Below are 22,118 nucleotides of genomic sequence, written 5' to 3' on the forward strand. Positions count from 1 at the left end.
CCTTATGACATGTGTTAACCAGTTATTATTAATATTATCATTTGTTTCGGTTACTTTTGAACATCTCGCACTTGGGGCATATCAAGTCGAATTTTGGGAATTCCCATTTGGGAGAAGGTGTTAAATGCAGCACTGTTTGTGATGTCATGCCTCTTATCCTATGTGACGTAAAAAAAAAGAAAAAAAAAGTTGCGCTTTGATTTGTGGACACGAAACATAGCGAGCTGCATTAGCTTGCTTCCACCGGCTGTATATGTCAACAGGTGGGACAAGATGGAGCCTTCCAACCTGCCAGTGGTGCTCGGGGCAGGGATGGAGCTGCAGCACATGCTGGCCGACCTTCAGAGCAAGTGCCAAACCTATAAATCAAATTACAACCTACTCAAGATCGAACATTCCAGGTACAGTTTCCATTTGATAATAACTTTAAAGCAGAGGTCGGGAAACTTTTTGGGCTCCCCATCATTTTGCAGACCCCCACATCTGTGGTTCACGGTCTTCAGTTTTAAGAAGCACTGGTTTACACTATCAAATACGATGGGTTTTTTTGTAGTTTGCAGGATGAGCTATCGCATATTCAGGGGGAAGTGAAGCGTCTCCAAGGCCAGCAGGAGAAGCTGCAGTCACAGCTGGCTGAGCGCTCGAGAGAACTTATTGAGAAGAAAAGGGAGGCAGAGGAGCTTCGCCTGCAGGTAAATCAAAGTGAAAAAGGCACATTTTGGAGGATTTACGTACAGAGGAACGTCTTTTCCACAAAAGAGCAGAAAGGCCATCAAAGGTCAGCGATTTGGCTTAACAGTGAAATGCAATGAATTATTACATACAGTCACAGTTGCTCTTTTTCACATCGGTTTAGTTTGTCATCTTGTTTTTTTTTATACCTCATGCCCCCTGTTTTTTCCCCTCCACTATGTATTGGGAAAAAGTGTGAGTGTGACTGAATTGAAAATCCGGAAGCAACTAAATCTGCCCGAACGGCAGGTGATGACTCCGAAGCGTCTGGATTTGCTCAGGGCTCAAGTGCAGCAGGACTTGGAGGCTCCGGTCAGAGAGCGTTTCAACAAACTGGAAGAGGTCAGCCTACTTCTCGCCAAACTGTGTCGACGTACGGAAAAGTCAAAATACACGCTATGGTTTGTTTTCTGACAGTGAGGTATCGCAGTACATGTGTAGTACCGGTGCAACTCTACGCTTTTGTGTTGAAACGCCACCGTAAATATCAGTTTTCCAGATGCCAAGTAGCGGCGTAGTGGTAATAGATTGTGGTAATAAGTACGCAGATGCGTGTACATAGGCCGCCACATAATAGATATGACTGACCGTAATAAACTGTGCACGTTCTCATCAGCTAACGACAGCTGTTTTTCTCCTATCGGGTGTCGCCATGTATTTAGGAGGCCGAGAAGTACAGGTCCGAGTTCAACAAGCTGCGCTACGCCTTCACTGTGCTCAATTCTCAGTTGGAACACCAAAAGGAGGAACACGTCGGCGTGCTGGAGGGGCAGAAGATGCGCTACGAGGTGGAGGTGAGTTGCTGCGTGGAACCCAGCGGATCACAAAGTGCCTTTATTGAAATGTTTTGAAATGGTTACAAAGTACGTAAAGTATAACACGCATCTTGTTAGATTGCTCATCTGAAGAAAGAGAAGGAGAACGTGGTGGCCCAGTACCATACTGCGGATCCACTGTATGAAAGGAAACAAGTGGAGCTTCTGCTCAAGGAGAAAGCGCAGCTCACCGTGTGGCTGAAGGGCCTGCAGGCCGAGGTGGACGAGTTGCAGGCCAAGAAGGACGATTCCGACCAGCAGGCGGAGAACATTCAGCTGTGCCAGAACAGACGGCTCACGGAATCCCAGGCCGCCGTGAAGTCTCTGGAGGTGAGACGTCCAGCGTCCCGCCAGTCGGACGGGACGGAGGTCGGTTATAATTTGAAGCCGTTCGCAGTCGGAGCTCCGGTGCGTGTCCCTACGACTGGAGCGCGCGGACGGCGAGCTTCAGCTCAGCCAGGAGCAGAACAGCCAGCTCGCCGGACAGCTGCACAAGACTAAAAAAGAAGGGAACTCCCTCGCCTGTCAGGTAAGCGAGTCACTGAGAACATCAACAGCAAAGCAAAAGCCCCAACTTTGTATCGAGATGCTTGTAAAATGAATGGGCATTCCTGTCGTCGCCTAAGCGGAGCAGCGGAGGGGGCCGGCGCCAACACGGTTTGGAAAGACGGACGACACAGCAAATGTTTGTCACCCCGGTGTTGTCTTTTTGATCAAATGTCAGATCGAAAGCCTGAAGCTGTCTCACAAGACCGAGGCGGACAACGTCAAACTGGAGTTCACCCGCTCGAAAGGCGAGGTGGAGAGGGAGTGCGACGCATTGCGGGTGCAGAACGAAAGTAGGTTTACTTTATTCATCGCAAGATCCGAAACTCTGTTAACGACTGAAAAGCGGCGTTCATTTTTGGTACGAGTGGCCTGCCATGCGAACTACATCAAGTATGTTGTTTCAGGTCTGAGAGCAGAGGTGGCGGTACTAAAGGAAATGCTGGAGCGACACAACGAGGTCCTTGTGGAGAAAGAGATGGCGATGGTCAGGAAGGTGAAGTGCGTGTGTGACGAGGAAATGTACAAGACAAGTGTGTTGCTGGAGGAAAAGTGCGCAAACTCGGGCAAAGGAAAATGATGTCGTTATTGAAGTCAAAACGGATGATAGGAAATTCCTCGTGTTTTTGTCTGTCTACGCGAGGCTGGAGTTGGAGCAACGTCTGACGGAGTCGGAACAACAGAAGGTCACGCGGGAAATTGACGCGCGAGCCCAGAAAGACGAGTGGCAGGGGAAACTTCGGATGGCCCTCCAAGGAGAGGAGTCTGTCCGTAAAGAGCTGCAAGGCCTGAAGTGGGTTTTTTTTTTTTTTTTAACTCTCCATACTCAGCTCAATTATTTTCCACTTCGCTTTTTAGCCATGGAAAAAAAAGTCCAACTTGATCGAGCGTCAAACATTGTGTGTGTCAGAACCAAATTGAAGCAGGAAAGTGCTCAGCTGGAGGAGACGGAGAGACGGAAAGCAGAGGAGGTAGGTAGACAGGCCCTCGTTTTGAGGAAGTCACGGGGGGAAATAACGGCGGGCTGAGCTTTGAACGTGTATTTTTTTTCAGAAAAACCAAGAACTGCGCGTCCACCTGGCGACGTTGTCGCGGTCCGAAGCCGAGCTGATAGAGGCAAACGAACGTCTGAGGGAAAAACTGGACGTCTTGAGGGAGGAGAAGATTCGTTGCGGGGCAGAGAGGTACGAGCGGCAGCTCGTTGGTCCTTACACGAATGAGCGTGTCATTTGATGAAAATCCCACAAAGACTCCCCCCCCCCTTTTGTTTTGTTCTGCACCTGTTCCTCCTCCAGGTTGGCGGAGGTCAGTAAGGAGCGAGAGGCCAAGCTGGAAGGTAAATACTCCCAGCTCAAAGACAAACTGCAGAGGGCAGCGTCTGCGGAGAAGAAGGTGCTTTTTCTATCGTTAGCCATGCAGAAAGTAACGAGAATGTGTGCTACCAGTGCAGTACAGACACAATTTGTGTGGTTTTGTGTAGCGGCGAGACCTGGAGGAGAAAAAAGAGCAGAGGTCGCATAGTACAATCCAACTGCTGAGGGAGCAAATAGACACGCTTAAACAGGACGGCGCTTCAGCCCACAAGTGAGTCTGACGGGCCTCTATTGCTACAATAATATATTTAGAAATGGGATGAAATGCTATTGTGAAAATTGTGAAAACTACTGACAACATAACTTCCACAATTGTAATTTTGCCGTTTAGAGCAGTCATTCTGAAAGTGTGGCGCGAGTACGTACTCGAAAGAATCCCAAATGAAATAGAAAGAAACAAATTAAAACATGCAATAAAATGTAACATATTAGAATGAGGCGACAACCTTTTGAAGGTTTATTTAAAACAAAAAATAAAGTCACGTACAGTAAATTCTTTTACTTTGAAAGTTCCTTTTTTCAGAACAGTTGGATTTAACTTGTAAGTACAATACATTTGCTTTTAATCTTTAAGAAGTGCTTTTTTTTTTTGATACAAAAAAATAAAAGCCTTCTGTGCAATACATGAAATGAAACATTAATTTAAGTACAGATTTTCCTTTTCCGAGTGTTCATGTTCAAACTAGCCTTAATGTTTCTTTGGCTTCAAATAATAAATATGCTTACATGGAATAAAAACCTCTGCCTCATTTTTGAAGGAGACCAGCCTATTACGTTCCTGTGTTTTAAGGTCGGCCATTATGGCGGTACTTGGATAGTTAAGTGTTTTTGATGCGGTACTTGGTGTAAAAAGGTTTTAGAATGATAATTTTTGTGTAGAAAATGAATGTTTTTTGTTGGGGGGTGGGGGGGGTGTTTCTTCCAGAGCTTTTTTTCCATAGCTGTTTGTAGTACTATAGAATATTTTAAAATGACGTGGCTTTTTATTGGCACACCATCTATTCAGTAATCTGATTTCAACCCAATTGTGATTAACCTCCGCAGAAGGTTGATGGACAATCAGCAAAGGCACAACGAGTTCCGGCGCCTCCTGATGTGCAACGACGGTTGTTACGGCGGCGGCGCGGCCCGAATCACCTCGGCGTACCGGCCCGCCCTCTTCCCGGGCTCCGAGATGATGCTGTCCGACGCGCAAGTAGGCTACGCTTTCATACAACATTCATGACTCGTGATGAAGAAAAGAACCAAAAAAAAGTTGCAATATCATTATCGATGTCCTGTGTGCATGTAGGAGGAGGAGGAGGACCAGAGAGAAATAGCCCTACTACGTCAGAGGGTGGGTGACCTGGAAAAAGTCCAGCAGCGGCAGATGGAAGAACTGGGATGCGTGGAGCAGAAGGAGCGGGACAAGGGCTCCCTATGCTGATGTTCAACTTTTCCACCTTTACAAGTGCGTAAAGAGATAATAGTTGTGAATTGTAAAAAGTTTTTGAAAAAAGTACATTCTTCATTTTGGAACACACTGTTTCCATTGCAAAGCTCATACGTTCCACTAGGCGGCGATATTGCAATTTTCGACACCACCCAGAAGCTTCACAAAGGGCTGCATCTCCCATGATCCTCCAGTTTGTAGTTTTCAAATGCGCTAGCTACCTAGCTAATAAGCTAGCGAATCGACTATGAGACAACTTTGTAAACAAAGGGAATTCTAAGTGTATTTGTTTCATTTTCAACACACAAAACAAACAGTAAGTCATAGTTCCCTTTTGTTTGAGGGCCTGAATGTTCTCATAATGACTTTGCGCAAAAGTTATCGACTCGGTGACCGTAGGTCGGGTAGAGGAGTGCGGGTAGAAACTGGGGTAGTTTGGTTTGTTATCGGCAAGTTCCTGACAAATTGTCATCAGTATTTGGAGTTGCGGAAGGGCGCCGGTCGGGTGCGGCCGTAGACAACGCGCGATGTTCGAATACTGCACGACTTTTATTTAGTCCTCGTATATTGCAGTGCAAGCGTAACACAACAAAGTGTTTCACTGTAGCAACACGACTCACACAACCTTAATTATTCGTGTCCGTCGTTGTAAAAGAGCCCGACGTGAAATTCAATTTCATCTCGGGTTCTAAAACGCTGACACGCTATCGACTGCTTTCGGGGTAACGGGTGGGCTGGGGTGGCTACCCACACCCGAGAATGGTCACCGGCCAATGCCAGGAGCGTGCCCTGCGCACGCTCCTGGCATATGCGCACCTATATGATGGTGCCGTTTCCCTACAGTAACGAGAGAGCCTAAATCGATTCGGCGGCTGTAATCAGTTGCCGCGCACTCGTCGCGGCTCCACGACAGACGCCGGAGGGAGCCGACTAATCACTTGAGGTTGATTAACGGCCTCGCCCTGACAGCTAAGAGGCTGCGATTGTCTCAAATAATAGCCCGACTCTTGGCACAGCTGCCATGGAGACCGACAACACAGACGGACACTCTTCAAATGCCGTATCGTCATTATTAACCGGGCGGATCGGAGGACGCGCCTGCCCTACGCCGGCTTCACCTACGAATCTGTACGTCCTTTCCAGACTCCCGTTACACAGGCGACATGACCTCCTCGGCCCTCCGGCAGCTTTTTCCGCCGGGAGCGAGCCCGAGCGAGACGGAGCTTCAGAAGATGCTGGTCGACGAGAGGACCAAGTGCGAACTTCATCGAGGAAACTACGAGACTCTTAAGGCCGAACACACCGGGTACGCGTGAATCCAATGGGATGGCGTCCAACATTTTACCTGACAAAATAAAAAATAAAAAAATGTTTTTCCAGCTTGCAGGATGAGTTTATTCAGGTACAAGAGGAGGCGAGGCATCTGCAGGCTCAGGTCGACAGGCTCCAGCAGCAGTTAGCTGAGCGCACGAGAGAAATTCTGGAAAAAAACACGGAGATGGAAGAACTCAGACTGCAGGTAAACTGAGGAACTATCAGAAGACAAAGCCACGGCATGAGGAAATATCGGCTTGTTTGATTTTCCCAAGTGTTTATAAATCGGTTGAAATGCATGTTTTGTGTAATGTACGAACTGACATGGAAATCTAAAATGGCTATTTTGTTTTTTGAAATGCCAAATATACCAGGTGATGACTCCTCAGCGTCTAGAGTTGCTCAGAGCTCAGGTGCAGCAGGAGATGGAGGGGCCAGTCAGAGCGCGCTTCGCCAGGCTGGAAGAGGTCTGTGTTAAATGGCGTCAGCGTTCAGCATGTATAGAAGGAAATGAAGTAATAACATTTCAATAGAAATTTCCAGAAATGATTTCAATTAACGTGTGCAGCTCAGGGGTGTCAAACTTGTTTTCACGGCACTCGTCGGCCCGTGAAGATAACATCATGTTATTGTGTACACAATTGCCAGTGCATTCAATGAAGATGTTTTTAACTGCGCACGTGCATTTAGAAGACAACCGAAACACTTTTAAGTATACAACTGTGAAGAAAATTTGCCAAATTTTGGGATAGACTTCTGCCAAAATGAAAAGAAGCAATTCCTATGGCAAGAATTGTAAATTAGGCAACACGTTTACTTGAGCGGGCCACCAAAAAACCAAAACCAAAACAAAAGATGCGGCGGGCCGGATGTGGCCTCTGGATGTTGAGTTTGGCACCTCTGTGGTATAACTACTAATAATAGGGCAATAAATCCTTTTTACACACCTCAGTCAGATGAATATTAGCATTCTCATGCTGTGGATATAACATCTGTTATCTGAAATCCATTTGAGGAGCGAATGCAAGTCTTGGCGGCAGTGTTGTTAAAGTCACTGAGTGCAGCCCTTCCTCTCGTCTCGCCGATTGGCGCTCGCGTGCAGGAGGCGGAGAAGTACAGGTCGGAGTACAACAAGTTGCGCTACGGCTACACCGTGCTCAATGCCCAGTTCGAGCACCAAAAGGAGGAACACGCCCGTGTCGCGGAGGAACAGAGGCTACGCTACGAGGCCGAGGCGAGGGACCGCCGACAAGCCGGGGCTCCGGACTAGCGTTCTTACTCGAGATGTCCTCCTTTCCTCCCCCGTCAGATCGCTCATCTGGACAAAGACAAGGAGAACCTGTCGGCCCAGTACCAGAACGCGGACCCGCGGCGCGACAGGAAACAAACGGAGCTTCTTCTGAGGGAGAAAACGCAGCTGACCTCGCGCCTGAAGGGTCTGCAGGCAGAGGTGGCCGAGCTGCAGGCCCTGAAGGAGCACTCGGAGCAGCGGGCCGACAACGTTCAGCGGGTTCAGAACCGGCAGCTGGCGGAAGCTCAGGCTGCTCTGAAATCTCTGGAGGTCGGGCATCCGCCGTCACCCGTAGAAAACGATCAGTCAGTCATCACCTCAACGCGGTCGCGTTTGAAGCCGACACGAGGACAGTATTTCGGTCTTTCGTACGTGGTGTCGTTATCCGCAGAGGATGACAAAGATAATGAGCCTATTTAGCACTCAAGTAGTCACCTGAAAATAGGTGGTGTCGGTACTTCATGACTTTGTCGCCCGCCGTCACGATTGCAGGCGGAGCGTCAGTCTTTGCGGCTGCGGCTGGAGCGGACGGAGAGCGAGCTCGGTCTGAGCCACGAGCAGAGCAACGGGCTCGCCGGACAGCTGCACAAAACGGAGAAACGAGTCGACGTCCTCACCGGCCAGGTACCAGCGCCTTTCATAACCGCCGAGCAAGCATTTTGAAAGCACGTCTGGCTAAGCGAGAGTCACCGGAGAGACTTCCGCCGATGTCTGCGACTCGGCTAGATTGGAATTAAGAATTGTTATGATATTGTGATAGATTTTTTTTTTCCTCCCAAGGTAAGCTCGAGAGCATAGAAATTGTTAATACGGACATGGTACGTTTATGGAGTCTTTGTAAAACACAAAAGGATTTGTAAGGACTTCAATCACATTTGACAGCACACGTGAAGTCATTGATTTCTTTAGCACTTGGCAGAGAGTTTGACATTGCATACAGTCACATATATACAAATACAAAATGACAACATTTCACGCAAGAAAAAGCAGGAATCAAATCCAAAGAAATCCATGAATTGTATTTTTTGTTTAGTTTTAAAATAGTCTTAAAATAAGAAGTGAAGGTAAATCATTCAAAGTTGGGCGGGTAATGAAATCAAAAGATGGCAAAAGCTCCGACTAAAATGACTGGCGCTTTTTGGGCAGCAAACCGGGTAGGCCTCAATTAACACTCGCAAGTGAAGTTAGTTATCCCTCATGCCTCAATTGCTTTGTGGCTTTTTTTTTGTCCCACCTGATTGACAACAGATGATGTGAGTACCCTTGTATGTTTTGCGGCGCCCCTGTTTTTTTTCTCAGATTGAAAGCCTGAAGCATTCCCACAAAATGGAGGTGGCGAGCGTTAAACTGGAGTGTACTCGCTCGAAAGGCGAGCTGGAGAGGGAGCGAGACACCCTGCAAGGGCAGTTGGAGGGTAATGTTCTTTTTTGTTCCACTTGCTCACCGAGAAGTGAGTGACAAACACCGCCGCTCCCCACTGACTTTTCATTCATCATTTTAGAAAAAAAAACGTCGTCACAAATGTTGTAACGTTGCGTTTGTCAGGTCTCCAGACAGACGCGGAGGTGCTCAAGCACGTCGCGGAGAGACAAAAAGAAGTTGTCGTAGAAAAGGAGAGGGAGGTGGCCAGGAAGGTGCAATCCGCTCGCGATGAGGAAATGTACAAATCGGCTGTCTTACAGGAGGAGAAGTGAGAAGGCATGATAATAGCCAAGTAAGGAAAGAACTGGGAATTGAACCTGGGCTCGGTTCTCTGTGCCGTTAGGTTGGAATTGGAGCACCGCCTTGCCGCGTGGGAGCAACAGAGGGCGCTGCAGGACACTCAAGCGCAAGCCCAGAAAGAAGAGTGGGAAGAGCAACTCGGCACGGCCCAAAGGGGAGAGACGTCCGCGCGCAACGAACTGCAGAGCCTCAGGTCGGTCGCAACGTCACGACGCGCGACGGACCTTTTCTTAATTTTTCGATCAATTTACCCGTCGAAGAGTAAATTACAGCCAGTCTGGAAGTTTCCCGATACCGTCGTGGATACTGACGTGTTTTGTATCCGTCAGACTTCGATTAAAGCAACAAAGCGCTCAGCTGGAGGAGCTGGAGAGGCAGACAGCGGAGGTGTCGAGCTTGAAGCAGGTGGGACAAACCCTCATTGGAATGTCATTGTCGCAAAAGCGGTGGTCTTAGTTTGAAAGTGATTTTGTTGTGTTTTTTTTCTTGGAATAGAAAACCCAGGAACTACGCGCACAGCTGAGCACGTCGTCGCGGTCTGAAGCTGAGCTGGTGGAAGCCAACCAGCGTCTGAGGGCCAAGGCGGACGGCGCCAGGGAGGAGCTGAGGGCGGCCCGAAGCCAAGCCGAGAGGAGCCAACGTGAGGCGGAGCGGTAAATAAAAGACAAGTCCAATTAGCTCCGTCACCACGTTAGGGACTCAGTGTCTTCGATTGGAAATGCTTTGATCTGTTCCAGAAGTGAGTTTTTTTTAAGGCGCCGCTGTACATACGGTAGGTATTAAAGGGTTACGCACCCCTGTTGGATTGTCAAGTGTTGGAGTTGAGAGACCAAGACAAAAGTTTTTCCCACTATTAACGTGACCTGTAATCTGTGTAAATGAAATGAAAAAAGTATTTTGGAGGGTGGAAGCAAAAAGAAAGAAATGAGATAATGCGGTTAGTAGTGGGGATTTGGCCGCATTCAGTTTGAACATATGATATTTGAACGTGTTAAATGGGAGCGGCCACTCATTTCAAGTGCCTCTGAATAATGCCAATTCAAGTTCAGCTGGCGGAGTAATTTTGTAAAATGTATTTTTTTGAAAAGCTTTATCTCGGTGTCATTTTTTTAGCGGCGATGATATAGGTTGCGTATAGCAGTACATGTAGACGTTGTTGCGGATCTTCACGCCATGTGTCGTTCCTCTTCCAGGCGGGTGGAGGAGAGTCAGATGGAGTGGCTGGAAGAGAAACACCAGCTGCGAGAGCGAGAGACCAAGTTGGATGAGAAATACTCTCAGCTGAAAGACAAAATGAAGAGGGCGGCGGTCGCCCAAAAGAAGGTAGGCCTCTTTATCCTTTCATTGTTAACCGGTGTGGCATTTGAGCAGGGGTGGGGGTGCGGGCTTTTCATCTACCGTATACGCCGACACAATAATCAGGGGCGCATCTCGTGTGTGGTGTTGTTGTTGTTGTTGTGTAGAGAAGAAACCAGACTGACAACAAAGAGAAGAGCCTGCAGAGTAAGATCCAACTGCTGAAGGCACAAATGGAGGAGCTGAAGCTGGAAGCCGCCGCAGCCAACAAGTGAGCATCACATCCGCGAGCGGTACGTTTAGCACGGCAGCGGTAACACGAGATCATTTGACGTCCAGACGTCCGCTACACTCCGAGGAACACGCTCAGCTCCGCAGAAAATTGCGAGAGCTACAGCGGCGACACGCCGAGTTCCGGCGCCTCTTGCTGGGTGACCAGGGTGCCTTCGGGTTCGGCCCCGCTCTCCTCACTTCCGCACGAAACCCGATCCTCGCCAGGGACGCGGCCTCGAACGTACCGGTACGTAGACACGGCGACGACGACGTAGCGATTCAACGGCGCGAAACAAAGAGTTCCGTGTACTTGTGTGTGTTCAGGAAGAGGAGGAGCACAGGGAGATGGTCCTGCTGTGTGAAAGGCTGGATGAGCTGGAAAGAGCACAGCAGCAGCAACTGGAAGAACTGAACAGCCTCGGGTGAACGCTACGTACTGTATTTTGGAGCGTTTTCATTGCAGTCTCTCAGGCCTTTATTTTTTGATAATCTACATTGTTTACAATAGCTTTATATTCATTGTTTACACTCTTTGTATTGTTTACACCTTAATGTACTTGAATATCACCGTTGTGCAATGAAACACCCACATTTGACAAGGGCTAGCAATTTGCCGGAATAAACATTGAAAACAATCTAAGTGCCTCTCGCGTGAGCGTCTATGCGAGCACGTATGTGGAGTCGTGGCACTAATTGGCTTTTAGTCCCAGCCGGAGACTGACGACATCCAGTGAGTGTCGCGAATAGAGTTGGCGGCTTCGGAGGCAGCAGATGTGCCCGTGTCGACCTTCGCTCCAGCGCACAGGACGTGTGAACAAATGGACGGTATCTTACGGTACGATGTGCTGCGCCTCGGGACAGGAAGACACGTTAGCGTACGTTGAGAATGCGCACGGAATCCAGTGTTTGACGAAGATCGGGATGTATCGAGCGGAAGGCCCAGGAGCGAGCGTGTGCGAATGAGACATGAGCGCTGTTGGATTATTTACATTGAGCTATAGCCATTTTACTCTCTGAAGTTTTTGAGTGGGACTTGATGAAGAAGAAGAAGAAGAAGAATCTTTTATTGTCATGCACACAAAATTCATTGACTGCATTTTACCCATCACAGTGAACACATACACGTTAGTGGAACAGACCGGAGCAGGGAGCAGCTGAAGCGCCCGGGGAGCATTTCAAGGTATCAGCGGCTTGCTCAAGGACACCACAGCCGTGAGTCTGGGGGATGTTGGCGGATGGTCCAGTGGGGGTCTTGAACCCGGGGTCCCCCACAGTGGCAGGCGATGAGCTTAACCGTTGGGCCACGGCTTTTTTTCTGGGGAGAGGCCTGCAATCAGCTCACTAGAATTTCTGGGGCTCGTCGATAGCCAAGATGCCCGCCCGCCCGCCTGCCTCTCGCCCTCTGAGCCACCGCTGTCCATATAACAAACATGACGTACGTTCCCCTTTGCTGCTAAATAGCTGCATAAAACCAAATACTTATTTTTTCCCTTGTTGAAAATGTCGCTTGTTCCAAAGTTATAAGTTGAGATACTATGTTTGTAAATAAGGGACCATGACAATGGAATTTGCTCGTGTGTGTGTGTGTGAAGAAAAATAGTTGTTTTATCATCGGCAACTTGGCAGATGACAATTTTCGTGGCAGAGCAGTGTGGGGATTGGACAGGATCGTTGGTGGAGCGGAAGCAATTAAGTGTAGGCCAAGCGATCGCACCTGCGGAAGGCGTGGCGCAGCGGATATAGGTGGCGTTTTGGCAGAAGGCCGGGATGAAGTCGGCGGCGCGGTCGCCCGGGGAGCGCAGGTAAGCGGCGCGAAGGCTGAGCTTTGCCTTCTTTGCAGCTAATCGCTAAGCCTCGCAATGTGTTTCTCTTTCCCAGTTTAGCGCCGTGACCATCCCGGTTCGTGTCGACGGACAAAAGGCGCCGACGAAGAGGATCATTGAAGCACGTCTTGCGCGAGGCGTCAAAGGTGAGCTTTCACGCCCAATGGAGGGAGAGTCGCAGAAGGACGCGGTTTCTCGGTGAACGCACGTGTTGTGTACGTTTGCTTTTCAGCAGCACGAGGAGGAGTTGAAACGAAGGACGGGCGGATTCCGAGATGCTTCCCCCAGTTAAATCGGTTGAAGTTTCCGCAGTTTAATCCGGTTGCAAATATGTGCAGTGTGACTTAACAAAAAGGTAACTGGTTTCTCTCTCTCTCTCTCTCTCTCTCTCTCTCGTCTGTCTTTGCAGATCGTTGACGAACTGGAGCGGAATGGCGCCCTCCTGTGGCAAGAGGGCGCAACTTCAGCATTCAGTCTCCACTGGATGTTTTGCTCTCTCTCTCTCTCTCGTCTGTCTTTGCAGATCGTTGCCGAACTAGAGCGGAGCGGCGCCCTCCTGTGGGTGGAGGGCGCAACTGCAGCGTTTAGTCTCCACTGGATGTTTTGCTCTCTCTCTCGTCTGTCTTTGCAGATCGTTGCCGAACTAGAGCGGAGCGGCGCCTTCCTGTGGGCGGAGGGCGAAACTGCAGCGTTCAGTCTCCACTGGATGTTTTGCTCTCTCTCTCGTCTGTCTTTGCAGATCGTTGCCGAACTAGAGTGGAGCGGCGCCCTCCTGTGGGCGGAGGGCGCAACTGCAGCGTTCAGTCTCCACTGGATGTTTTGCTCTCTTTTGTCTGTCTTTGCAGATCGTTGCTGAACTAGAGTGGAGCGGCGCCCTCCTGTGGGTGGAGGACGCAACTGCAGCGTTCAGTCTCCACTGGATGTTTTGCTCTCTCTCTCGTCTGTCTTTGCAGATCGTTGCCGAACTAGAGTGGAGCGGCGCCCTCCTGTGGGCGGAGGGCGCAACTGCAGCGTTCAGTCTCCACTGGATGTTTTGCTCTCTTTTGTCTGTCTTTGCAGATCGTTGACGAACTGGAGCGGAACGGCGCCCTCCTGTGGCAAGCGGGCGCAACTGCAGCGTTAAGTCTCCACTGGATGATGCGTTGTTCGGTGACCTCCGAGATTGTGGAACACGTGCCACGTTGGCAGATTGTGCTGATTTAGGGCACCTGCGGCGCCCAGGACGCCGTCTACACGAGTAGTGAGCCTGGAGCACGTTTGGCTCTCTGTCGCTGCTTTCCACAGCGGCATACGGGCGGCCTGGCCATTTGGTGCACCTCATTCCTTTTTGGCCCTGAGTTTGGTGTAGTTGGCCTGACCTGCCTTGATTTTGCACTTGCGACAAGAGCGGCATTCCCTGTCAAACTAAATTGGATGCATTAATTTGTTTTGTTTTGTAGTGGCCCGTGGCTGAAAATAAGTTGGAGCGGCAGCTATCAATGAGATGCACAAGATCCAGAGGTCAGCGTGCATATTTGTGTGGAAAAATATTGCCATGTGCACTGTCGGTGAAGAAAATGCACTCTGAGTCACAGTGTTAATTTAAGATTTGATTTGCCCTGCAGAGCGGTGTGAGACATTTTGACCGGAGTGGCTGCAGTGTTCGTTCCAAGATGGCGAGCCTCACGAACCGCCACAAAGTTGTAGCTCGACTGCCCCCTGATGAGCAACAAGATGTGGTTGGAAAATTGTGCTGAAGAGGCAACCTGAAGTGTATTGCGACAGCCATGTAAATTTGAGCTGACTCTCAAAGTGTTGTAAAGTTTGTCACTTCATGCACTTGAAAGGAATTTTCATTATTTTTTGCAGGCTGACAAACACTTGATGAGGGCATTGAGGTTCTGAGTAAATGTAAGACAACTCTCACTTCATCCAATCATGTGCATGTAGAAATTGCATTGTTTAAATGGTTTGTTTCCAGGTGCATCCTCTGGGTGAATGCTGCTCTGGCCCCCTGTGTTTGAAAATGGCTTTGACAGTTGACTTGTCAAGTAAGTGGAGTAAGCAGATTGTGAATTTGTAGTGGTTTTGTTTTGTGCAGTTTCCTGAGGACTGCTGCGGTGACGTGCCAGGTTATCGTAGTCGGTCTGTGTTTAGAACATGTGACATTGGTGCAGCTGTACTTGGAAGGTGGGAGTCGTCCAGCAGGGGACAATTGGAATAGCATTAACAGGTAATTTAAAAGATTTATTTTTGAGAGCCAGACCAAGTGTTCCTGTCAATGGATAAATGGCAAATCACTGATTAGTCATGGTGTGTTCCAGGTTGCTGAGCCAGTGGGAGGAGAAGGCACCAGGTCAGGATGATTCCCCAAATGTTTGGAGGCCAGACCATCAGGCATGGACACGCTTGCTGCTGTTGTGCACGTGAGTAAATGACAAGGTTGCAAACTGCATCCTTGTCATTTCCAATGTTTGTTTTTTGAATAAAGTTTGTGGGAAGAAAATGTCTGCCTCCCTCCCTCCTTTTGTTGCTTTGGACCCTCGAAGACGTCGCAGTTAAAGTTTAAGTCTAAGTCGACTTAGACGGCAGACGAAAGATGAAAGACAGCACTCTACACGGTAGACTCTTATCGCATGAGTCCAACATGACTTGGACACATTCAAGACTACATGGGTGGTTGCAGGGCAAGTTTATTATGACATTGCTCAGTTGATACAGCAAGTCTTGGAGTGAAGGTTAGACATTTTAATCATACAATGTTAACATTCCAAAAAAACAAGCCAAGTCTTGCACTGTTGAATCCAACAATAGACATACACTTTGAAGATAACCCAACTTGGTGAGGACTTTGGAATTATCTGGAGTGTTCTACTGTAGACTCAGCATAAGCAATCTGGGGGCCTGGAGAAATATTTTAGGGAATGTAAAGACCACAACCACTGTAACATTGTTTTGGATACAATCGAATTTTCCTTTCTACAATTCAAATAAACATCCTTGTCTTGATAATTTCATGTGAGCTGCATTACAGGTAAGGCCAAAGCACATCTTCAATTACTTGGCTGATATCTTTACAAGTGTGCACAACCGCATCTTTTCCTAATTACATTAAGCCATAACTTGTAATGATGGGAAGAATATTGCATGATACTTTTACACTTACTGAACACAAGTTTTCAGCACTGACCCAGGCTGAGGAACAACAACTCCAAATCCTTCAGAGGAAAACCATTTTTACAAGAGACCTCACAGTCTGGTCTACATGGACTTAATCACCCAAATGTCACTTCCCATTTACATAAGGACACACTAAGCTAACTTGAGCTGTTACATTCAAATAAACCCGTGGAGGGCTGCAGAGATCACACGACTCCGACTCTGGGGGAACTTCATTGTGTGCAACATCTTTCAACCAAATTCAGGAGCTCTGGACCCAGCGAAATGCCAAATGTATCAGCACTTCCTTCAGCTTCACAGGGAATACAATCAATGCTTATTGATTTTGGGGTCCAAGTCCATTATTTGAAAAAATTCCACTGTCTTTTGGAGTAAACCATTTTCTCCTATTGCATTTAAGCAGACTAATATTACGATTGCCTTTTCAAACCACAATCAGATGAGACAATGATTTCAGTAGCCTTTTTTAATTCATAGGAAACATTTTACCCAAAATCTTGAACACCACGTCGTAGCTGCTCGGGACATGGCGGTTTCTTCAGTATGTGCCCTGTCGACACAGCCACAATGTAAAGCCCAGCAAAATGGAACCGCTACAAAGTGTTGGGGCAATTAAGATGAAACTCACCGTTGCACATGGGAACAGCAACACGCAGAAAGTCTCAAAGCCTATAGAAGGGGGAAAGCGCCAATGGTTAACATTCACACAGTATGTCTTATAATAAACACATTTCTGATAAATAGGAAGACCTCATTTGCAGCCTATCGTACGGCTTTTGTGCCAATTCCGCAATCCTTTTCTTTTGGAGGGGTACAGTTGTACAGCGCAGCAGAAAAAAATAAAATAAATACTATTAAAAAGTACCATATAAAAATAACACCTTTAAACCCACATTTTCCTCAAATTTTATATTTGGAAGCTTTTCAGTACTAGTCAAACTTATTTCTCCTTTAACAAGGCAAAGCAGAAGACATTTGAGCAGGCATTTTTTTTTTTACCTAAAACTATCACTTGCCAACTTACAAAAAAATAGGGAGGGGGGGCTTCTACAAACAAGAGTTCAAATATTGCCAAAGCAGAATAATAACTTGGCCAATTATGCTAACTTTCCGTAAAAACTAAGTCATGTTTAACTACATTTGAGGCCATTTTTATTAACATCAAATATCTATTTTATTTTAACCTGGTCAAATCAATTCTGCCATTAAGTTATTTTGTCAACAGCAATTGCTGGATTCAAACACTCCCCCCTCCCCACCACATTCTGATTACTTTCTTGCCAAACAATCTTTAAAACACCATTTGCTCTGTCATCATAATGAGGTCTTACCCATTGATCATTCATGGTAAAAAATGTTTAAAGTTACTCCTAAATTACATAGACACTAAATACAAATATTTCATTTTAAATTGGCTCCTTTTAAAAACTTTTCTCCTGTCCACTAAATCCCTCATTAAAATAAAGTACAGTCCCTTCCAAGATTTAAACAGCATCATCAATTCCTTTGTTTTTGTTGTATACTGAAGACATTTCAGATCCAAAGTTGACAAACTTTCACAATTACATCTTATTTCCATCTACATGCGTGACACCAACCGGGACCGAGCACCTTTCCTTTCAAACTAGCCACTTCTCAAGTGAACAAATGTATTGGAACACGTGACTGATGGCCGTTTCTAGTAGCTCAGGTGTTGCCTTTTAGCTGGCTTAAACAGTTGACGGTGCTCATGTTTGCCTTTCGGCTATGAAAACGGCATTTGCTGTTAAACATGAAGACCAGAAAGCTGTCTATGAGAGATAAGCAAGCCATTTTCAAGCAGACAGAAGAGGGGGGGGGGGGGATCAACCAAAGCTATTGCACAAACATTGGGCGTAGCTGAGACAACAATTTGGAACATCCTGAAAAAAAAATTACTACTGTTGCTCTACTGACTGCTCAGCCAAGGGTCTCAACAAAAGCGCAAAGAAACAGAGCTGTGAAGAAACAGCCAAAGACAACAGTGACATCACTGCCTACCTCCACAGGGCAGAGGTGAAGGGATCATAAGCCCCCGGCACAAAAACACTTCCACAACTAATATACAGGCCATACCAGAAGATGCAAACCACTAGACAAAAAATTATTCTTTTAAATCTGAAGGACTTTGCAAAATAAAGAGATGAACCACAAAAGTTTGGGAAGTTTCCTACACTGATGAGTCCAACATTAACCTCCACCAAAGTTTGGAGAAAAACACGATCCAAAACACACAAGCTCATCTGCGAAGCGCGGTGGCGGGAACGACACGGCTCGGGCTTGCGTGGCTGCTTCTGCAACGCGCTCACTCATCTTTATTGAGGGCATTCATGACAGTAGCACCACAACAAATTCGGAAACCTACAACATTTTGTCTGGCAATTTTAAAGGAAAAAATTATTCTCCAAACTAATCAGGAGAAGCTTCATTATGCAAAATAGATCAATGACCCAACGGCCAAAGACTTCATCAGGGGGAAAAGAAGGTCTTACACTTGCCAACTCAATCACGCAGTTATTGCAAGTAAGCGTTAAGCCACCCAATATTCAACCATACTCCCTTTAACATTAACAATGTCTGTTCCAATACTTTCATGCACTTGCAAAGTGGATGGCCTCAAACAAAAGGTGCCCCGTCCTGACTTTTTAAACATCTCGGTGTAAAAACCTTGAAATCAAATCTGGAATTCTGAACTTGTCTCATATTCATCTTTCCATCTGAAACCCAAATGTCTTCAGTACAGCGTGAAACTAAAACTAACAGGAATTGACCTTGCAATACTTTTGGAGGAGACTAGAGTTGCGCCGTACACGACATCATGTCATTCAAAATGACATTTTACCATTTTCACTCCATCCAGCAAACAAGTGTCCATTGTTGTCCTCTCGCGCGGAACCCTCGCCTGATTAAGGCTCCGGAACACCTGACAAGCACAAATGTCCAACAATCACATCTCCCACAAGATTTCTTGACGGATCATGTAGGTCGTTATCCAACCTCTATTTCAATTTAACTACAGCTGCATCTGTTAGAAATATTTGCTAAAAAGACATTGGTGTATAGTCGCGCAAGACCCCCTGCATCGTCATCGTCGACCCGCTGCATTACTTTGGAAAAAGATGCAATTATAGGGGGAAATCCAGGTAGCCTCTACAGTTTAGGCAGCTAAAGGTCTGACATTTTCAATCTTCTCTCTAGAAACATTTTCTTTTCACAGACCCATGGTTGACAAACAAAAACTATTTCCAATCGGACAAATAGTATTGTCTTCAAATATTTGGAGTCAATTAGTAAATTACTTTCGATGAGAGGCAAGGCTCACATTTGGCATTTGTCTCATCTTCACAGGTGAGGGGGAATTCTCAGAACGCCATCAACGTGCCCTTCAGGTTCACCAATAGCCCAGGAAAAACTCAAAACGTGGCTAGAGCTGCCAACACTAAAAGACATGTTATGTTTTTTTTGTTGTTGTTATGAGCAAATTATTTGCAGTTTTATTCACTCTTAATAGTATAGTAAGTCTTTCATTATGTATCCTGTATTATATTGTCTTGTAGATGTATTTTACTGCTTTTTTTTTTACATCATGGCCAGGGGACTACAGATGAAAACTAGCCTTCTGGCTAATTCTGCCTTTTTTAAACCATGTGTATTTCCTGTGTTTTATGAAATTGCATTGTCCCCTTTCAAATAAACTGATTAAAAATAAATAACTTTGTGCTAGGGGAGAGTTTTTATTTTAAGGGGACGGGGGGAAACATTACAATATAGCAAAAGTCATGTTTTCACCAACACTTTAATGGGATTGAAAACCCCCCCCGCATAAATCACACTTGGAAATACATTTCTGAAAAAAAATTATGGTACTTTCAGAGGATTTTTGCTTTAAAGTCGCAAATGTTAAACAAAGACAATTTTAAGTATTTTTAAATGGTTATTTTTTGTCTAATCAAACTAACAACAAAAGCAAGCGAGTCATCTCGTAGCCCAACTGTGAAATCCTCACCTTGATTTCATGGAACGGCATCCACACCCGAGTGACCCGGCCGCCGTCGTCAGTGGAATCATGATTGAAGGTGTGCGCGTACTCGTACCTGAAGGCCACATTTGGGAAAATTCTTTCAGACAAGTAAAAACTACAACACTGCACAAATAATTATCACTAAAATAAACTTCAACTGTTCAGAAAACAATTGTTGGTGCCATTGTGACAAACGGTACTCACCCAGCCAGCATTTGGCCCACAACCTCAATACCACATGTGGACTCAAAGACGCAGCGCATGGAATAACGGGCTGTGGGCATTTGAGAGGTGGGGTGGGGGGGACAAAAACTCATTCAAATTTCCCCTCTCTCAGGTGCAGGACGCCACGCCAATGACGACAAGTCGCTTGGCTTTGTCTTTTTCGTGTTCTTGTAAAGGTCCACCATAAAGCCTCATCCTCGGCCCTCAGCTCTACTCGATCTTGCGTCTCGCTGTTAAATTCACCCACCGGGTGCTCTGATTCTCACCAGCCACACCTGGTGGTTCCCTAGGAAACCAATGAGGGGGTGGGGCGTGTAGGACGAGGAGGCGGGGCAGCCAGATGAACAATACAGATGCATAATTGTGGAGAAATGTCACCGCCAACGTAAGACCTGTGACGTTTGGGACCAAAGATGTTTCCGTACCGCCAAGTGCTTTTTACAACGGATTTGTAATACATCTACTTTTTGCTTTATTGTTTATTTGTTTGATATTCATTTTTTATTCATGGACAACACTGTGTTTGAGCTACAGTTTTTAACTGTTTTGTAAATCAAGATAATATGAAGTTATTTTTCCACTCCAAGTCATCCCATTTGAATAAGTCATTTATTTTTCCAAGAAAAAAATCAAAATCAAATGTTATTTGATTTTACAAAAACTACGTAGCAACATTTGCATGCTTGACATACAGGCTTTTCTTTTGAAAGCGAAAACACACCACTTCCGGTAGTGCATTACCGCGGACTTAACGATCGCTAACCCTGACGTCAACTTTCAACTGATAGACCTCACAGAACGCACGCTCAATCAAACATTGTGCTCGCATAATATTGGGATAGAAGTATGCAAACCTACTTGAGCTAACTCCGTTGCTAACCTCGTTCTCCTCACACCGCCCCGACAACAAAGTACAACTTACGTTCGGAAATGGCCACCAAGCGTGCTCTGTGAGAGTCTAAGTTCCCAGAACGACACCCTAATAACACTTGTTTTCCTCGACGCACACGGCTAATTGTTGCTAACTAATCTGATTGAGCACACCTGCTTATCCGCAGTACATGCACGTAAGGGTTGTTTTATAAAATAATAATACATTTAAAATACAATTCCATTAAATAAAACGGGGGGGGGGGGGGGGGGGGGGGGTCTTGTTTTGATGTCATCACAAACAAAAAAAGAATTTCAATTACATTAAATAAATAAAAATAAAAAAACAACTAAAGTCAATTGCAGGGGCGTTTGTAGGCTCCTTGGGGCCAGAGGCCAAGTCCACGGCGCTCCCGAGCACTCACAAAAAAAAACAGCGCGTTTGGTTCAACTTCAATACGTCATGTGAACATTTTGTTCAGTGCAACATTTAGCTTATACAGTACCTGAACATTGGAAGTGATGTCAGCCCACACCAACACGGACTGGGGCATAATTGTGACGTGGAAAGAAAATGACACATGGCTTACAAATTGTTTGTTTTTTTAATTCATAAAAATAACACATATGCAGAAAGTGAAAATATTCATCCCCTGAATAAAATCCAGTGCCACAAGAGTCAATCTGCATAGAATGACAGTACGATTGCATCTGTTCTGTGAAGCCTCAGATATTTTTAGCATATTGGTTTATGTATTACCTGACACTTTAGATTTCAATTTACAACACTGAAGCTTGAATTTTGGTTGTCAGTATATCTTTTACAGTACAGTATTTTCTTTCAAGTAACATTTAAGTACAGTAAGATACAGGTTTGTTTTTACACATTTATTTCACTAATTCAAGCATTATTTCAATGCACTACTGTCCTATATATTTAATCTCAGTGTTAAGATTCAAACTGCATAATATTACAGTGGCTTACAATACAGGTACTGCATATTATGAAAAATATTTTTTTTTGGGGGGGGGGGGGGGAAAGAAAACCTATTATTTGTACTACCACTTTGTTAGATATTTTTCATTTGTTCATCCAATAATCTATTTGATTTATCCTGGTTTGAGTTGTGGGTGATCCCGTCCCCGCTGGTTTTTCGGGTGAGGCGGCGGCATACGCCCGGGAAATTCACAATTTCTCAACAAAATGC

General features: G+C 46.1%; 2 protein-coding genes across 6 annotated transcripts; both read left to right on the plus strand.

Moving 5' to 3' along the window:
- The first annotated feature begins 200 nt into the window (after nucleotides 1-200).
- On the plus strand, nucleotides 201-3,064 carry LOC133472048 (centrosomal protein of 83 kDa-like). Of its 3 annotated transcripts, none has more exons than XR_009786574.1 (10): nucleotides 201-401; nucleotides 554-692; nucleotides 982-1,074; nucleotides 1,395-1,526; nucleotides 1,626-1,877; nucleotides 1,945-2,076; nucleotides 2,272-2,386; nucleotides 2,501-2,589; nucleotides 2,737-2,886; nucleotides 2,952-3,064. XR_009786574.1 is itself a non-coding variant. In XM_061762363.1 (10 exons), exons 1-10 carry the CDS (start codon nucleotides 274-276, stop codon nucleotides 2,974-2,976), a joined length of 1,311 nt encoding a protein of 436 aa, XP_061618347.1. In that variant the 5' UTR covers nucleotides 201-273; the 3' UTR covers nucleotides 2,977-3,064. The 3 variants fall into 3 exon arrangements, 1 of the variants encoding a protein (XP_061618347.1); XR_009786573.1 differs by having other exon boundaries at nucleotides 3,004-3,064; XM_061762363.1 differs by having other exon boundaries at nucleotides 2,501-2,645.
- A 1,462-nt stretch (nucleotides 3,065-4,526) lies between these two features.
- cep83 (centrosomal protein 83) lies at nucleotides 4,527-11,429 on the plus strand. Of its 3 annotated transcripts, XM_061762360.1 has the most exons (17): nucleotides 4,527-4,661; nucleotides 4,758-4,916; nucleotides 6,042-6,204; nucleotides 6,279-6,417; nucleotides 6,587-6,679; nucleotides 7,315-7,446; nucleotides 7,522-7,773; nucleotides 7,996-8,127; nucleotides 8,803-8,917; nucleotides 9,049-9,193; nucleotides 9,269-9,418; nucleotides 9,555-9,630; nucleotides 9,721-9,878; nucleotides 10,419-10,548; nucleotides 10,689-10,792; nucleotides 10,861-11,041; nucleotides 11,119-11,429. In XM_061762360.1, exons 2-17 carry the CDS (start codon nucleotides 4,850-4,852, stop codon nucleotides 11,218-11,220), a joined length of 2,139 nt encoding a protein of 712 aa, XP_061618344.1. In that variant the 5' UTR covers nucleotides 4,527-4,661; nucleotides 4,758-4,849; the 3' UTR covers nucleotides 11,221-11,429. The 3 variants fall into 3 exon arrangements, with proteins under 3 accessions (XP_061618344.1, XP_061618343.1, XP_061618345.1); XM_061762359.1 differs by having other exon boundaries at nucleotides 10,861-11,429; XM_061762361.1 differs by lacking the exons at nucleotides 10,861-11,041; nucleotides 11,119-11,429 and having other exon boundaries at nucleotides 9,721-9,865.
- Nucleotides 11,430-22,118: the final 10,689 nt, after the last annotated feature.

This window comes from Phyllopteryx taeniolatus, chromosome 22, assembly GCF_024500385.1.
Source record: "Phyllopteryx taeniolatus isolate TA_2022b chromosome 22, UOR_Ptae_1.2, whole genome shotgun sequence".
Taxonomy (NCBI): Eukaryota; Metazoa; Chordata; class Actinopteri; order Syngnathiformes; family Syngnathidae; genus Phyllopteryx; species Phyllopteryx taeniolatus.